This window comes from Rhopalosiphum padi, chromosome 1 (genome assembly GCF_020882245.1).
Source record: "Rhopalosiphum padi isolate XX-2018 chromosome 1, ASM2088224v1, whole genome shotgun sequence".
NCBI lineage: Eukaryota > Metazoa > Arthropoda > Insecta > Hemiptera > Aphididae > Rhopalosiphum > Rhopalosiphum padi.
Genome location: NC_083597.1, coordinates 84,330,974 through 84,349,790, shown reverse-complemented (window position 1 = coordinate 84,349,790; position 18,817 = coordinate 84,330,974). Strand labels below are relative to the sequence as shown.

The window sequence follows — 18,817 nt, the reverse complement described above, 5'->3', positions numbered from 1 at the left end:
AACATAGCAGCCCATCTAATCTTTTGACTTTTAAAGTATATTAGTATCAACATATTCTTAAGTATACTTGTAATACATTTTAAAATAAAATATTTCAGTTTGATGATCTTCGTTTAAAGATAAATATTTTTAATACTTAATTTTAAAATAAAGTTTAGTACAAGGACTTAGTAAGTCGTTTATTAAAAATCTCACAATAAAAAATCTTTAATTTGATCTTCCATTTTTTTAAATTGCAATCTTTCTTTTTCTTTATTAAGTATTTCTTTTGGTAAATCATCCAGAGATTCCTGAAAATAACATTTAATCATAAATTATCTCAGAACATTACAAATTAAACTATATATATATGCTACCATCAACATATAATTAAAATCTTGAAAAATTAAACCCTTCCATGCAAAAAGAGAGAATAAATTTAACGGACTATAAAAAGTATAGAGTAATATATTTGAAGTATAGATGAATGTCTTATTAAATACTTATACTATTCATAAGCTGAGATAGTGAAAGAATATTAAGTAGGATTCTTGATATATAAATCTACAACTTGTCTCAAAAGAGAATAATCAGCCGGTCGACCAATTTTTATCCATAACTACGCATCTCCCACCAAGACCTGTACTATTGGGCAGTCTCCAAATTATTAATTAGGAATATTAGTTGTAAATGTTTGTATGTTGTCTTCGGAAAATATCGAATAGCAAGGTAGAAATTTGAGCTCACCACTGCCGGAGCCATTAATTAATATGCATGATAAGTTTTTGTTCTCTTTTGAGATAGGGTCTACATGATTGAAACAAATCCGCATAGTAAAACAATAGAAGAAGAGGTACAAATTTAACTGAGATTTATTTCTCTTATTCGTAGATTAAAAAAAAAGCATATGGAACAATCATCAAAGAATCTTAATAGTTTGTAATACTTCAGTTAGGAATTCTAAAGAAAATTGTTAGTAATACAAACTTTTATTATAAATTTAATGTGATGCACTATCGCCATACTATTCAATATAGCATTATATAGGGGAATCTTATCATAAACCACTCGTTATTTCATAATTCTTTAAAGTTTTTCTTACATAACTTAAACTTATAGTTTAAAAAAAGATTATATTTAATATTTATCATCATTGTAATATCTTAAGTTTTCTATATTTGTGAGAATTGAGTACGGAGATATCCCACAAAATGTTGGCCCAACTAAACTTTAAATACTTGTAACTCATTAACTTCGTAGCAATATATATATATAGTATAGTGTAATAAGTAAGCAATATTTTAAAGGAAAATATTAAGACAAATATTTGCCCCAACGAGGATTTAAATAGATTATACAATAAATTGAATATAGTGATAATAATAAATTAATGAAGATCACAATGATTAGATTGACAGGGACATATTATCTAATGCACAGAAGGGAAAATGATAAATAAAATATTTTCAAGGTACAGGATAAGAAATCTTTGGAACGAATGAGACAATGATGTCAATACCATGTGCATCATGACTAAGCCTTAAAAAAAAAATTAATTTAATAATATCTAATAAATTAAATCTTACTAAGTTTTGAATTATATGTGTACAAGCATAACATAAGCTTTCAATAATTTCTTCTTTTAAATCCTGTTTTTTACATTTGCAACCATTACAATTTTTTTTCTCTTCACTTTTAACGTCTTGTAAACTAAGTTCTAATGCTTTAATTCCCATAAGCGAAACATATTTTGAATACTTTGTTGCTTCCATAGCTGAAGAAGGTGACATGTTGATGTCCATAATGCCCTATGAACATTATTTTACATAAATACTTAATATAAAATGGAATAAAAAAATTACATACTTGACATAATAAACAATAAGCTGTAGCTGATGTTTTTTCAGATATTTTTTCTCCAGTTCTAAATATTGTGGACACAGTAGAAGGAAAATCGACTTGCAAATCATTTATAAACCGTTCTGTAGTTTTTTGTATTGATTCATCTTCATTTGTCTAAAATTTATTGAAATATAAATTTACTTTTTCAGACAATATACACTTAAATACTTTTTATACATACAGCTGTTAAGAAATTTAAATGCATAAAATCATCTAAATTATTAAACAAAGCATAATATGAAATTTCTTTAGCAGACAGATTCCTCATTGGTCTTATTGTAACTAAAGATGTTTTATCACCATTTTTATTGTTGACTGCAAGCCCCTATAATATATATTTAAATGTTTAAAATAAACAATTAGTTAATAATTAACTTGTCATAGAAATTTATCTATTACTAATCAAAATTTTTTGATATAATACAAGTAGTAAAATACTCTATACTTTTGTGTATAATAATACAATAGAAATTAATTACAACAAGTTCCTAAGATCAGCTAGTTTTTATTGTTATAACCAGTAGCTCGTTGTATATAGTTAGAATGAGTACTTGTTACAAAGGAGAAGTGTAAAAGTATCAAAGAGAAAAGTTGATTATTTTGTTTAACATTAACTGATTAGAAGTTACATTACATTTTAAACTTGGGTATTTTCTTGTTATATAAGACTATCTGTTATTTTAACTACCATAATCTTAACAATGTCCAAATATTGTGTTTTAGTGATCAAATTTACTATTACCAATCATTATATTACATTTACTTGCTAGTCATACATAATTTAGGAGTCTAATTAATTTTGAAAAAGACAGGCTGCTTAAACTTAAATGTTTAACATTTAAACATTTCATATAGATTAAAACATTATACAATAAACTAAGTAAGATTTGTTAAAAAAAATTATGATAATCTGTGATAAATTTTGATATTGTATTGGATAATAGGATTTGGCATTTCACATAATAAGGTAGTCTCATATAACAGGCAAGTACTCAGACTAGAAAACACCAGAACTTTTAACATATATAGTATATAAACATAGTTATGTTAATATGTACATCCAACCTGCAGAATAGAAAATAATGATTAGGTCATAGTAAACAGTAATAGATTGGTGATAAAGTTTGTTACAACTGATACCTCGTTTTAAAGTTTCTAAACATAGATTTATTATAACTAAAAAGTATTCTTTAAGTTTGGAGCACTAGGAGTAAAATTAAACTAAAAATCTACCTAATTGAATAAAGTATATATATATCAACAAATATTTTGAAAACATAATTTAATTAAAAAAAAATTATTTATGTATAAAACTTCTTTACTTAAACTGTAAATATTAATTTAATATTATGTATTACAATAAAGATAGTGTCTTCAGAATCATAATATAGAGCAAGGGTGGACAACTGGCAGCCCGCGCTACATAAATTATATCATACAATTTTAAAGTCAATCGTCTATACTCTATGCTAAATTAAAATGCATATTTTGAATGACCTTTTTATTTTTTGCTCTCTATATACTTTAGTCCGCTAAATTTAAATTTTCTAAAAATTAGCCCTCTTATAACTTTCAGTTATCCATCCCTGATATAGAGAATACTTTAAAACCTTTACTCTCTTGATCATTGAAATTTAGTCTGCTATTTAGAATTACAGACTGTAAAAATGTATACCAATAGTAAGTATATTAGAATATAATGTTATTAAGAAAATAAAAGTAAAAATAATAGGTTTTATCAATTACTATGTCCAAAGATATTTGAGATCCACGTCCTAGAGCCACATTTGAAAGCAATCGAATAGATAATTTATGTTCATTTTCTGCAGTCATTATTCGGGTACAATTTAACAATCCAGCTAATTTTGTTATTGCATATTTGCTAAAATTAAAAAAAAAAAAAAAATTAATAGGTATAAGAATATATATATGACAATGACAGTTACCGAAGTTTCATTAACATATCTTCTTTTAATGTAAGGTCAGATAAATTTTTAAAAATATTTTGTAGTTTGTCGTTATATTGGTCATCATATGTTTTATCACTCAAACAATTATCTGAGTAAACGGCTGCCGCAAACTTTACTACGTGGTAAGTAAAACCGTATTTTTCAAAAAGTTTTTTGATTTTATTCTCTTGATCTTGGGGATAATTGTGTAAAACACTTTCTGAAATTGTTTAAAATAATTTAAATAAAATAAATTGGTTTAACATTAACCCTGTTATTACCATCAATATATAAGACTACAGGATCAAATGTTAATCTCTTATAAGTGGATTGCTGTAATCCTGTCCATACCATGTGCAGTAAAGATACTGATGATTGGGAGCCACTTACACATACTAGAACACGTTCACCTCTGTTGACTAATTTTGATTTACCAAGGGTAGCACGAAACTTATGAGTAACCATAGGCACAAAACATGACCTATGATACAAATTATTGTTAGTTAAAGAAGTTAATTGTTGAATAATTTCTACTCACTTGCAATATACATATTTTTTTTGTAAAACAACATTTCCGTCTTCGAGTAAACATTTACGACATTTTAATTCTAATCTGTATAAAAAACAGATTGAAAATATAAATTGAATTTGGAATTCTTAGTTTATGAAAACTATGATTTGGCATAAATTAGTCAAAATAATAAATACAATATAGAACTTACGGTTCAATATGATTAAGTATTTCGAAGGCATCAGCACCTTCTTCATTAACGCTACACATTGTCACGGAAAATTTGAAAATGTCAATACGATTCAGACATTGTTAAATTGCATATATTTCAAAACTGAAAAACGGTAATTATTTGCATTATTTTAATGATTTTAAAAATTAAAAATTATAGTTTGAATTTTACCTCTCTAATTATTACAAGTTACAACGCTCACAACGTGTCCTCTCCCACACTGTGGAAACCATACATAATAAAGATAATATTATCTATATTATCCATGCATGACATCAGGTAGTATAACTAGTATAAGGTCTATGGCACAGACTTCTATACCACACTACATAAGTAACTCTCGAGATTTATTGAAGCTCGGCTTATCAGTTGTTATCGGTTGCCGCCATTTTCTCGGTTGGCAAAACATTTAAGATTATTCTACAATTTACATAATATTTTAGACTAAAGTATATTCTATCCATAGGCGTGCGCAGACATTTGTGGCAGGGTGGGCTAAGTCAATAAATATTAAGAAACCTGAACTCTGATGGAAGAAACAATATTAAAATGTTACATACTTTATTTTACCTACTCATAATCACCCACTTTTTAAGGCATAAATCATTTAAATGATTAAAAACAGATACATATTTTTTTTTAATTAAATAAGAAATATTGTAATTGCCAACACAGTTTAATACAATTTCGTAATCTGTAATGGTAATATGACATAATATGTTATCAATTTTATTTTTAAAGGCATTTAATTTATTATTATTGTGTATCAGTTATTTTTACCTACCTATTTAATGTTTTATGATTTTTGAAAAATCAAAAATCGTTATGCTTAGAACATGTATTACTTGTATAAAAATTCTGGTACGGCTCGCAGGGTGGGCCACGGCCCACCCGGCCTCCCCTGTGTGCACGCTTATGATTCTATCTATATCTATATATTCTATAACAATTTATTATTTAATTACTTAATACAATTTAACGTCATTGACCATATTGTATTAAGATACAATTTACAAGAATAGTCAGTGTAGTGTACAAGTGCTTGAAAATTAATTATAATGCCTGTTTCGTGCGCTGCAGCGTATGGATGCTCAAACAGATATCGAACTGGACAAAATATACATTTCTTTCGGTAAGTTATAAATAACCAATTAGTAAGGATATTAAACTCTTACATAACAAGTCAATGCTCGGAAAAATTATTCTGTACCTATTTTAATTTTATAACTGTATGATCATAGATTTCCTATTTCTAACAACGAGTTGATGCAAAAATGGATTAGTGCAATAAAAAGAAAACATTTTGAGGCAAATCAATGGAGTCGGATATGTAGTGTTCATTTTACAGAACAAGACTATCAAGTTAAACCTGGGGCACATAGATTATTATTAAAAGACAATGCAGTTCCATCATTCAGTATTCCCATCATTTCCATCCTACCTTCAAACACCAATTGCAATTCCTAGGAAACCACCTACATTAAAGAACTGTTGTGATAAAGGTATATTGTCATAAATCATGTTAAATTAATTTGTTGACAATTTGTTTTTTTGTATAATACAGATCTAACTGTAAATCAATTAGAAGACAATGTTAATGAATGTGACGACATGTATCGAGTTAGTAATTTTAAGAGCGTGGAAGTACAAACTGACACCTATTATCCAAATGAAAAAATTCTTAAAAATAAAATTAAAATATTACAGCAAAAACTAAGAAGGAAAAATAAAAAAATTGAAAATTTAGAAGATTTATTAAGTAATTTAAAAAACAGAGGACTTCTTGAAGATGAACCACAGACTATTATTGGTTCTAATTTTAAAGGTAAGAGTTGAGACTTAGAAGTTAGAACTGATTGCTTGTGCTGCTTTATAGTAATTATTACAAATTCTGTTTTATTGTGCGCTTTCTTAATTTCATAATAGGAACGGTATTAGATTTATTCAAAAACCAATGTAACAATGATAATAAAACTAATAGTAAAAGGTACAGTAAAGAAATGAAAGAATTTGTGTAGTATAGAAGTCTGTGGTCTATGGCCATAGACTTATAATAGAATAGACCGCGAATAGAAAGAGAACTATGAAACCATGATATGTGCGAGTGAGAAAGAACTATAAAAGGTTTTTTCATGGAAAAATAAATAAATTCATGGTAGATAATAGCTGTTTGGGATTTCCCAACATTTTGTGTATTTATAATTAATAATTATTAAATAATTATTGTGTTACACCATAAACATAATAATATATTATTATGTCTTTGTGTTACACACGATGTAGAGAAGAGAAGGTACGGAAGCGTTGAAGATTATCACAACTCATTATTATGAATTAGAACTCGTAATTATCACATAACGCAACTCAAAATTACGCGTTGATACAAGTCGTTATTATGGATTAGAAATTAGAATTCGTAAAATAGAAAAATTTTGTGGGTGCTTTTAAATTTTTGATTTTTTGTAATGGGACACATCAATTACCTGCTCTGATATTCTATAATAAAATGTAAGTACGATGTAAGCTTTACTGTTCACAGAGCGTTTACTTAATTCGAAGAGGATATCTGGATATTAAACAAACCAGAGTCAAAAACCAACTAGGCCTAATAAATAAAAATATAGTATAGAATAAATAATAATAATGAAGGAATTACACATTGTAAATTGGGGAATGACCCTGAACGGCCAGAACTGAGAACTATGAACTGAGTACTTAACACCCCCAGCTTATTTTGAACTAAAAATATTTTTTAAAGTGTAATTTTGCGTTTATAAGAACGAGTTTAATAAGTTTGTATTGGTAATGCACAAACGTCAGGGACGTATATACTTATATGCTATATATATATATTAGATATTTGGGTTTGTGATGTTAGTACAATATGTATATATATATATATATATGTGTGTGTGTGTGTGTGTGTTATCTATTTATAAAATTATAACGCATTTGGATTTTGGAAACGGGACCTAAACATTATATAAGCTATAAGGCTTGTCAATATTTAATTTATAATTTTTTTTTACAATTTGGTTTTTACTAATTAAATGTTTAGTAAATTTATCCATGGGCATGCGCACGGGGCAAGCCGGTCGAGCCAAGGCTCGACCGGAACTTTTTTAGGGGGCATAATACATTTTCAAATTTTTGTAGGTATATATTTAATAATTAATTATAACAATGTGTTCGAGATAATGAAAATATTATTTGTTGTAAATTGTAATAATGAAATAAGATTACAAATATTTGTGTACCACTACAACAATTTTATTAATTTATTCATATAACATATATCATTCTATTTTTTTTATACATAATTGTATTTATATCATTTTATATTAAAATTCAAAAATATATGTCTAGAAATTAGCACATTAATATTGTGTGCGCATTCAACTTGATTCTATTCTATTATGTTTGTAATTTACAATTAGAATGTGTATACTAATGTGTTTAAAAAAAAATTAGGGGCACTGTCCAAGTATTAGCTAGGGAATTAATTGTTCCAGGCTCGACCGGAAATTGAAGCTGCGCACGCCTATGGATATATCCCACAACACAATTTGGTCAACAAAAAAGCTATTTTAGTAGTGATGTTTTACAATGTTTTAGAAACTTCATATAAAAGTTTAAAAGTATAGATAGTATTGATATTAAAATTTAAAAATATGACTGGGCCTTTACAAATTAATTGAAGATGCAATAACCATACCAACTTCATCAGCAACACGTGAAAGATTATTTTCGACAATGCGCCGCATTAAGACGATTTGATTACGCACCATGTATCATGTATATATGGTCACGATTTAAGATACTTATCTAAAATAACTATCTTAAATCATGAGTATGATGCAGAGTAGATTTACTAATCTTTCGTTTTTATACATAGGAAGAACCCGAAGAACTAACAAATGGGTGAAAAAATGATATATATGATTATATGTATATAATTGATAAGTTTGCAAAAAAATCAAGAAAATTAGATTTAAAATAATTTATTTTTAATATTTGTAATCCTTTTTAGTTTTTCTATATCGGCTATACCTATAATAATATTAAATCATATTATTTTATACAGATTACCTATATACATATTTATAATTATATTTTATGTTTATAAATATAGGTACAATAGACCTATTATTAATAATTAAAATCGTTGTTCGTTGATTTCATATTTTAAAGGAAAGTATATCGGTTATATTGAACAAAAAAAGATTGTTCATTGAAAATTAGATTCACTGCAGAGTAATTTGATTTTTTTTTAATGTATTAATTTATTACTAGGTACATTACACTTATCACTTTATAACATTTTAGCACATTTTTGGCGAGCAAGAGATAAACTTCTTAATTTTCTCTTAATTGAGTCCCATATAAAATAGTTTTTAATAGTTTTGTTTAAATCCATGGTAAAGTAGTAAGTAAGTAATATGATTGGCGACAATTTGAATCGTTATAAAAATTTTAAAGCACCCACAAACCCCATATCCAAAATTTTTCTATTTTAAGAATTCTAATTTCTAATTCATAATAATGAGTTGTGATAATCCATAATAACGACTTGTGTCAACGCGTAATTTTGAGTTGCGTTATGTGATAATTACGAGTTTTAATTGATAATAATAATGAGTTGTGATAATCTATAGTAATGAGATAAAAAAAAACATAAGGTTGGCCCTTCAACGCTTCCGTAATTTCAACTACATAATATGGTATATTGTATTGTTACTTAATATAATCCTGTGTAGGTAAACCATTATCACAGCTATTCTGGTATCAATATTAAATCGACTAGAAACATCAACCTCTATTTTCTTCTAACTTCTAACTGTCTTTCATTCTAAAGTATCTTATAAATATAAACACTTATATATAATATATAATTTGTGGCTTAAAGAAGTTCTGGTGGGGGGTGGCTGAAAATCACCTAAGCACCCCTAGTTATGCCTATGTACATAGGTAACTATTTCAATATAAATTAATTTGTATTACACATCAATTGCTATAACACTGAAGTGTTTAACATGAAGATAGAGATATAAATTTACAATTTACTTGACAATTTGACTGACAACAATATAAAAACACATTTACCAAAATATAATTTCATAAAATATGATCAATTTTGATTCAATAACAGGTAAAAATGCAAAACATCTCAAAAAATACAAAAAAAGCACTAAATCCAAAAAATCGCAAAAAATGCAAAATAAAATTTTTAATTTGAGTTCTCCATGTCGTGAAACACATTTTTAATTTACTCTGCTATTTCTTAAGCATCTCATAAGAAAAATAAATATGCAAATGCTATAAAATCCCAACCCTGGTAATAACTAATAAGTCCCTAGGGACTTATAGTAGTTGGCATGTATTTCAAAAATCAGATATATATTATACTATACGTTTATCTAATACAGAGGTTCCCAACCTTTTTTGACTCGCGGCACCCTTGGACATTTTCTAAAAATCCGGAGGCACCCTATGCTCTATGGCCTATATTCTAATATTCTATAGACTACTTCGGTTCTATTTATGAATGCATAAGTATAATCAAAAGTAGTAAGGTGTAGGTGCATACTATATACATATTACATTTAATAAATAAATTATTACATTGTATTTATTTTTATTTTTTATTATTATTTATCTTTACACGATAGGTTTTATATTATTATAGTCCGTTTTATTACTCACAGTGCTATATTTTTAATGAAATTGTTTTTTCTAAAAAAATATTTCAAATAATTTCGCGGCACCCTAAAAAGATTTCGCGGCACCCTGGTTGGGAATCTCTGATCTAATACAATAACGCAAAACAACTGATCTATGATTTTTTTAAAAAAATTATTTTTTTTATTGCTTAACTTAGAATTTATTTTAATTTTTTTTGGAAAGAGCGGAGTGCGGAAAAATTATTTTGTCCTAAGGTACATATACATTAAATGTGCCACTGTAATTGGTAAAAAATGACACCATAATATTAAATGACCTATAGACGCTAGACACAATGACCGACACATACAATACTGACAATACAGTAGAGTGAGTTCCCCGTTTTTTTATTTTATTTGATACTATAACATATTTGAATACGAATTTATTCTCATAAAGTCATAAATTAAAATATTAAAATGAACTATAAAAACAAGAACGTCTAGAGAGCATATATCAAATATTACCAATTTACCATTATTACATAGAATTATATGACACTTCATCAATCATCAGTAATTTTTTCTAATTCACTGTTTTACACCCAATATGACGGTTACTAGCCTATAACCAGTATAACCAAATATTTTGTGTCTTCCCACACTTGTCTCAATGTTACATGAATTACATCTTTGAAATTACGTATAAACAGTGGTGTATAAAGAAACTAATTTCAGGAAGGGTTAAAAAAAATTTCCCATTCTTAAATTCCAATTAATTATACAATCTAAATCAATGCCAGTACCAAGTACGTACCAACCATATATTTCATGGGGGGAGAGGGTTTGAACGCCGCTGCATATAAATAAATTTGGTTTTAGATAGAGTTCACGTGCATTACACTGCAATTTTATATTATTTTGAAATAAATTAACCCAGGTTGAAATTTTTTGTCTAGAAGTAATGCAAATAAAAGTGGTACCTATATAATGATCATTGCGTAAATGCCAGGCTTCAAACTACCACATATCAAGAGAAACTAGACAATTTGCTTATAATTAGTGTTTAAAAGGGAGTTAATGAATCTCTGGTTAATTGAAGTGATTAGATTAGTGCCTAATGGTAGCCCATTGTACCATTTGTACCATCCTTCACCAAAGTCAATGTACAGTGTATATGCAATATTTAAATAAAATAATAATTAAAAATTGAATTGTTTTATAGTTATATAAATAGTGCAAAAATCATCTATTAATTAGTCTGTATCCAATATATGCATAAAGTATTTAATTATGCCATTGATTATAAATACTTATATAATCATTAATCAATGGCTATGCTTAAAACGATTGAATACCTATTTGTATTATTTTCAATATATTATTTTGTCACGTTAAGCAGTGACTGATCTATGTATATTTAATCAATCATGTATCTAGATTTGAGAATGTAGAATAATTATTTATTTAATTTAATTTATAGGTACTATAGCTCTTCACAGTTTCACACATCATTGTTTTGAAATAAAACCTCTATGACTATGATTTTGAACTTTGAAAATTATTCATTTTAAATAAGCAACTATGTTAATATCCGTTCTACATTAACGAAACAATTAAAGTGATAGTTCCAAATTACATGCTTTGTATAACATTGCACATATGCACAATTATAATGGAATACATTTGATTATTATATAGGTATTATCTCACCACTCACCACAAACTTTTCACATTTATACCGCTATTTTTAAATTTTCAAATTAAATTCTATAAGAAATTCTTATAATGTATGCATGTTGTAGTTTCTTTCGAACCGTCCAGCCATCCTCAAGGACTACGGGTAAACTCGTTGCCCTGTTAACCAAAAAATTGATAAATCGGTTAATAAATATTCATTTCGCTTCTATACTTAAATGTTGTTGATTTAACAATATTTTTGAACAAAGATATTTTTTTTATGACTTTTTCAATAATATATTTTATAAACCACTATGGTGCCTTTCTAACTTTGACAAAGTTGTGTAAAAATTAAAATCAGTTTATAGTCTTGATATATAAAGTGGGATTAATATTTCAACCATTTTTTTACTTCCCTAATGTTTTCTATTTATTAGAAACATAGAAATCCAACAATGCCGAACACATTATACCTATATACACGAGTATAAAGGGAATCGCCACTGCAAACGTCAAAAATGACATTATATACGTTTTATTAAATAATATGTAGATATGTTAAAAATAGAAACGTTTTATAATTAATTTCAAATTTTATACACAGTTAATCGGTAGTTCACAGTCTTATCCTGTCACTTTTATATTGCTGTTCTCGAGCCGTTTGTCATATAGAATTGTCCCCGACGGGTTCAGGCTCATACTATAATCACGGTAACAATTAGTGCTGCAGAACGGAGCATTTCTTCGGTACTGGTTATAATGTATTATAGTTTCCCGTCAGAAAGGTAAAGCAGGAATTCTGCCCGGCGATTTTAAGTCCGTAAACTTAGGTATTACCGTATTGTTTGGGGGTTCCGGTCGTTTTATAGATTCCATTCGGCATAAAGATGGCCAAAGATGACTGTGAAAGACTCCTCGAAGTCCTCGGAGATATAATTCATGTACATCATTCCTGGATACTATTTGTCGTAAAATCTAAAAATGATAGCACAAATGGCGCCACTGGGTTAAAATATTAAAAATCGTCGGTAATTTTTCGAAATTAAAATACTTTGCTGAATAAACAAACAATAACGTCGTCAAAACATACGCGTTGTCATGATATGTTATATTTACGTTACCAATCATCGGTCGGAAATATCAATTTATTAAAATACTTTATTAAAAGCTAAATTGTGTTTTCCTGGACTGTTTTTTTCTCCCAGTCCGCCACTGCTTATATATATTTAAATATATATAATAAAAATATGGTCTTAAAACATACTCCAAAAACTATAAATTAATTAAATTAATTATAAAATGATTTTTATGGGAAAAATGAACACAAAGTAATAATATTATTTTTATTATTATTATTATAAATTTATAACATATGTGTTATACTATTATGATACTATTTTTCGCATTTCTTTATACTGGCCACTTTGTCAAAAATAATAACGTTGCTATCGTCAATGAAAAGATTAGCTTTATTGTTTATTTCATGAGTATAAAAGACGAATCTTTATAAATTATATGGCATTACCAATCCAATTGTCTACTGCTCTACTGTCAAGCTAGCTGCCAAAACGATCATTTTTCAATCACAACTTTAAACGACGTATACTTAAATATTTAAGTATTTAGTGTTATATGGATTCTTGTATAATAGACGTATGTAAATATTTAATATTTAAGTTTTTCGCGTAAACTATATTATATGACTAATATATAAACGTATTTTTTTGTAGATTGAAGACGATTTTATTGTAAAAAAAAAATCATATTTGAAAATGAAAATGATAACAAATCAATCGTTCATAATAATTTTATTGGGATTTATAATCATAGCCCAAGCGGGTATATTTTCAATTACAACAAAACGCAATCTAGTAAGTAGATACAATTATTAATTAAATGGCGCCAAGTCCTAGGCGATTAGATTTTGTTTTGTAATCTCACGATAAAATGTTATTTAATTACAATAAATAGTTAATAGCCCATAAGTTTTCATGTGTTTTTTTATAACACTAAAATATAAATGTTAAATTGTTGTAATCATAAATAACTATTAGGTCTGTCAGCAATCATGATTTTATTGTTATTACAACAAATTTATGATATAAATAGGAATATATTCTTTAAAATCATAGAAAACACAAAAATTAAGGACTTAATACATTAGGGCAAAAATAACATAACAGCTAACTGCCTTTCTTATATTGCCATATTTTATTATGCTCTTCCGTATAATAATTTGTAATGTTTTTTTTTTAAAGGAACTGGAAAATAACAAAAAAGAAACGAGAATGCTCATGAATAAAATAAGAAACCTATCAAATAAAATAGTTAAAGAAGAGGAGACACGTCTCGAACAATCTAACATTACCACACACGAAGTCAAGGCATGGCAGGCGATGTATACAGGTTTATCTAAAGGTTATGGGATACTAGAAAAAATAATGAAAAAAGATGCTGCACAACCTATGGCAGGAATTAATTTAAGTATCACAAATACAAATGGGACGTATAGTGGGATTACAAATATTACAAATATTTTTATAAATTGTAACCATACTAACCACCGTGATTTAAATGTACACTAAATTGATATATTTGTTATATTATGTTTATTTTTCTAATAAAATGAGTTCTAATAAAACAAATAATGCGTTTTATTTATTATTTTTATATTTATCATAGGTACCAAAAAATTAACATCAGCACAAGAAAATGGGGTTTAAAAAGAAATCCTTACAAACAAATTCTTACAAACATATATGTTATTACAATGAAAAAAATATTATAAATAGTTATAATGTGAATGCTTGTCAGTTGTCATACATGCAAAACACTAAAAAAAAGAAAAGATGGAACAAAGATAAGGATATTTAGATAATTTTTTATTGATATTCTAAATATAACTATCAAATACATTTATAATTCATATTTTTTTATTGCTGCATTTTCAAGATAGCCTATGTGATCATAACCAAAATAATTGTTTGTTTGTTTATTTTTCATGCTCTAAATGGTCTTTACTGATTTAGTTGCATTAGATTGTTATTTTTGTATTATTGAATTAAGTAAAAAATTTAAATATGCCTAATTGTATGGTTCCTGGGTGTTCAAACAATACCTATCGGAGGACACATAAATATATTAGTTTTTATTGATTACCTAAGTCTCCTAGTACTCGGAATAAAATATGGTTTGCTGCTTGTGGTATTGATGATCAGACATTGACAGATGGTAATAGTATATAATAGTTTCGTTTTTATTTAATTAATAATGAAAAAAAAACCAATGAATTGATACTCATAAACAATAAAAATAATGAATACATAGTATACTAGCTATTGTATACATACATACTAAATTTTTTTTTTAATATTGTGGATAAAAAAATAGCAAGGATTTGTTCCATACACTTTTCAAGAACACAGCTTTTTGAAATGTGTTTAATTCAAAAATGTAATAATTATTCTCCATGCAAAAGAAGAAAGTTAAAGCACAATGCTATACCAAAATACAAAATAGATCAACAGGGAGAAATATTTCGTGTATAGAATATATTATTTATTTATTTTAAGATTTCAATAAAAATAGGCTTATAATAATATTATAATGAGGTAGGTAGTAACTTGGAAATTAATATTATGTTATATTTTTATGGATATATAAAGTGATAATGTGTATTAGAATCATATTTAATAAATTTTTAAAAGCAGTTTATATTAATATATTTTTAAAAGGCTCCTTCTTTAGTAGCTGCTTTGGAACCCTGAGATCCTTAAGAGTTCGCATTGAATTCATAATATTTAGTCATAGGTAGCAAGGTAGCTAAAATAAAGCATATGGACATACAAGTGATTTTGATTTTTAATAATGACGGATGATGGTTGTTCAATTTAAAAAAAATAATCAATTACTAATATCAATCTTTGATAGTATTTAAGATTGTATTTATGAGAGATTTTAATTCATAAAAATTATTTTTTTATGAATTTTTATATTTCTAGAAAATATTTACAAATAGATGGTTATTTTTTAATACAGAAAATACATTTTTTCTTAGTAGTTTGCCATTCAAATGTTTTGACGACTGATATAAAATATCAATAATAGTCATTAGTCAATCACATTGAACATCGGGATCGCATAAGAACTGTCTAAATTAAGTTGACCTCATTGATATTTGACATTTATTAGAATACCAAAATTATGCCAAATTAAGTCTAAAAAATGAAAAGTAGAGTTTTGAATAATAGATGATAATTGCAATGGTTATATATTAGTAGATATTTATTTATTATTAATATGATAATACTTTTCACTTTTAATCATTTTCACAATTTGATGAATCCATGAATCAGTGGCTTTCATAAGGTTATGTTTTGCTTGAAACCGAAATGATGTTCTAAAGGTTCGAGCCGTTGGGTTTCTGTTAAAACCTCCACACATCTCTACGCCCTATGACACTCCCGGTAAAAAAGTTCCGGTAAAGAAAGTCCTACACAAGGAAAAAAAAAGTCCCGAAAAAAAAATATTATTCTTGTAGGTACTTGTACAGTTCTATAGTAAGTTGTGTTTTGTATTTTAGTGTGTAAATGTAATGAATAAAATGTTTGTACATATATTTGTCATCTACCATAATAACTATCATAAGCCATATATTTTGATTCTATATTAATTGGTACACTAGAAAATTCCCCATTTTCGAATATCACACACAGTCATAAAGTAGGTAATGAGACTGTTGCCAGTCTTTTGGATGACATCGAATAATCGTATTATTACCTCGTATAATTTCGTAATTTCGTTTATACGTTTGTTTTTAAATTTTATATTTTTTCACAGTTAAAATTAAAAAAATGTTGTTGGAGTTAATAAATTCTAACAAAAAATACCCTCAGGTTGCGCATAAGGGATTTTTGTACAATTTTCACAAAGAGTGCTCTAATTTTCTTCGTTGGAGGTGTTCAAAAAACAGCTCTATGAAGTGTCCATGTTTTTTAAAAACTGATTTGAACATAACTAAGCCAACTTTAATTTCTGTAAATAACGATCATGTGCATGAATCAAATGAAAATCTTATTTCTGCGACTAAAATAAAAAATCTAATGGTGGAAAAAGCTAAACTAACAAACGATTTACCTGCTCAAATTTTCGCGGAAGTGGTATCAAACGTACCCCGAAGTATACTCGCTGAATTGCCAAAAGAAGAATATCTTAAAAGAACAATTAGAAACCACAGAGCATGTAATGATCCACCTAAACCTACTTGTGGAAATAATTATTGAAGGTAAATAATATTGTAAATTTTTAAAAGTAATTTTTATTTAAATTAAGTACTTACCTACGTTTAATGAATTATTATACTAAACGTAACTTAACGCCTTAAACTAGGTACTCTCCAGTTGATTATTGTATTAAATTTAATATTTTTCACATAATTTTAAGTCATTAAAAAATAAATTTTATTTTTTACACATATTTTTTTAATTTACTAGGAGAGTATCGAGAATATGGAAATGAAAGATTTTTGCTGTATGATAATGGCCCAAATTCTGATGATAGAATTTTAATGTTCGCCACTGATAACTATTTGTCGTTATTGGCCAAATCTGATACCTGGTTTGTTGACGGAAATTTTGGCCTCGCTCCCGAATTTTTTAAACAATTATACGTCATTCGTGTACAAATAAATTCCGTATTTGTGACATCACTACATCAGTATATTGCATTCTGCAGAAAAAAAGTAAATCTACATATGAAAAAATATTTAGTATTTTATTAAAAGAATGTCAAGATCGTGACTTGTACCCAGATCCTAAATTTTTACACTTTGATTTTGAATTAGCAGCCATAAATGTTGCAAAAATATTTTTGTAACTCATATTACGATTAACGGTTGTTTTTATAATTTGTGTCGATCGACACATAGAAAAATTCAGAAACTTGGTTTGTCTGGGATTTATAAAGATAATAATTTTCGAAAATATTGCGGTATGATTGATGGAATAGCTTTCCTACCACAGGATAAAGTACTGGACGGAATGACATGTCTAAAAGAAATAATGCCTCCAGATGCAGAAGACCTTTTAACTTATTTTGATTCGTATTATGTAAATGGTACCTATAGGCGTGTAGGTTCAGCTTCTACCTTGCATTTTAGAAAAAATCCACCTATATTTTCACCTTCATCGTGGAATGTACATAATGGCATAATGCCACTTTAGTAGGAGGGCATCGAACAAACAATATGACTGAAGGATGGAATAACCGATTTTCAAAGCTATGTGGACATAAACATCCAACTATTTGGAAATTAATAAGAAAAATAAAAATGGAAATTTCCGCAGATGAAGCGAAATTAGCTTTAGATGCTGTAGGAGATTCTTAAACTGTTAAAAAACTAAAATCTCGTCGACCACGTGACCCGAACAAGACGCGAAAAAGGCACAACTGCGGTGACGATACGCGATGCCACGATCGGCAAAAAAGGTATATCGACCGTTGCGGTCGACCGCTGGAAAAGAACAAGTTGTTCTGAACAACACACTACGACTACACAGACGCGGCCGTTACGGCGTAAAGCTCACACCCAATGCACAATTGACCGAACCGGTTGTGCCATGAACGGCGCGAATTTGTGGTGGTTTAAACAATTATTATTGCATCAATGTACTAATGACGTCCAGTCGACGATGGAGTCGTTGATAATGCCTTTGCTTCAGCCACTGAAGCCATCATAGCCGCATTTATGATGGATATCATCCGTCATATCTGTGGCCCAGCATAGTTGGCCAACAGAATAGGCGACGGACAATATTCAGGGATGTTTGAATTCTCTTGCGTTTCGTCAGTATGATTATCGCTGACAGACGTAATTTTGATAATCGGCATTGATGCAAAATGTGGT

The 18,817-nt window shown here is 27.7% G+C and overlaps 3 protein-coding genes across 3 annotated transcripts; 2 read left to right on the top strand and 1 right to left on the bottom strand.

Annotated features, from left to right (window-relative positions):
• Positions 1-153: 153 nt before the first annotated feature.
• LOC132931585 (cytoplasmic tRNA 2-thiolation protein 2) lies at positions 154-4,900 on the bottom strand. The gene is made up of 10 exons (XM_060997449.1): positions 4,745-4,900; positions 4,553-4,675; positions 4,369-4,443; positions 4,112-4,311; positions 3,828-4,050; positions 3,628-3,763; positions 2,063-2,206; positions 1,846-1,995; positions 1,566-1,787; positions 154-290 (listed from the first exon to the last, which is right to left on the bottom strand). The coding sequence occupies exons 2-10, from the start codon at positions 4,609-4,611 to the stop codon at positions 192-194; spliced, it is 1,308 nt and encodes a 435-aa protein (XP_060853432.1). The 5' UTR covers positions 4,612-4,675; positions 4,745-4,900; the 3' UTR covers positions 154-191.
• A 63-nt stretch (positions 4,901-4,963) lies between these two features.
• LOC132931587 (THAP domain-containing protein 1-like) lies at positions 4,964-15,028 on the top strand. The gene is given in 6 exon segments (XM_060997454.1): positions 4,964-5,705; positions 5,815-5,986; positions 5,988-6,075; positions 6,138-6,398; positions 13,644-13,784; positions 14,172-15,028. Coding segments are annotated over 5 exon segments (600 nt in total). The 5' UTR covers positions 4,964-5,631; the 3' UTR covers positions 13,649-13,784; positions 14,172-15,028.
• On the top strand, positions 14,202-18,307 carry LOC132927028 (uncharacterized). Its single transcript, XM_060991484.1, is given in 7 exon segments — positions 14,202-14,397; positions 16,753-17,179; positions 17,181-17,197; positions 17,406-17,620; positions 17,623-17,782; positions 17,785-18,125; positions 18,128-18,307. Coding segments are annotated over 7 exon segments (1,527 nt in total). The 3' UTR covers positions 18,299-18,307.
• Positions 18,308-18,817: the final 510 nt, after the last annotated feature.

Coding starts and splice junctions, on each gene's coding strand:
- LOC132931585 (XM_060997449.1), bottom strand. CDS start 4,611: ATGTGTAGCGTTAATGAAGAAGGTGCTGATGCCTTCGAAATACTTAAT. Junction 1,996..2,062: donor ATTTAAATTTCTTAACAGCT/GTATGTATAAAA, acceptor AATAAATTTTAG/ACAAATGAAGATGAATCAAT. Junction 291..1,565: donor CACATATAATTCAAAACTTA/GTAAGATTTAAT, acceptor TGTTATTTTCAG/GAATCTCTGGATGATTTACC.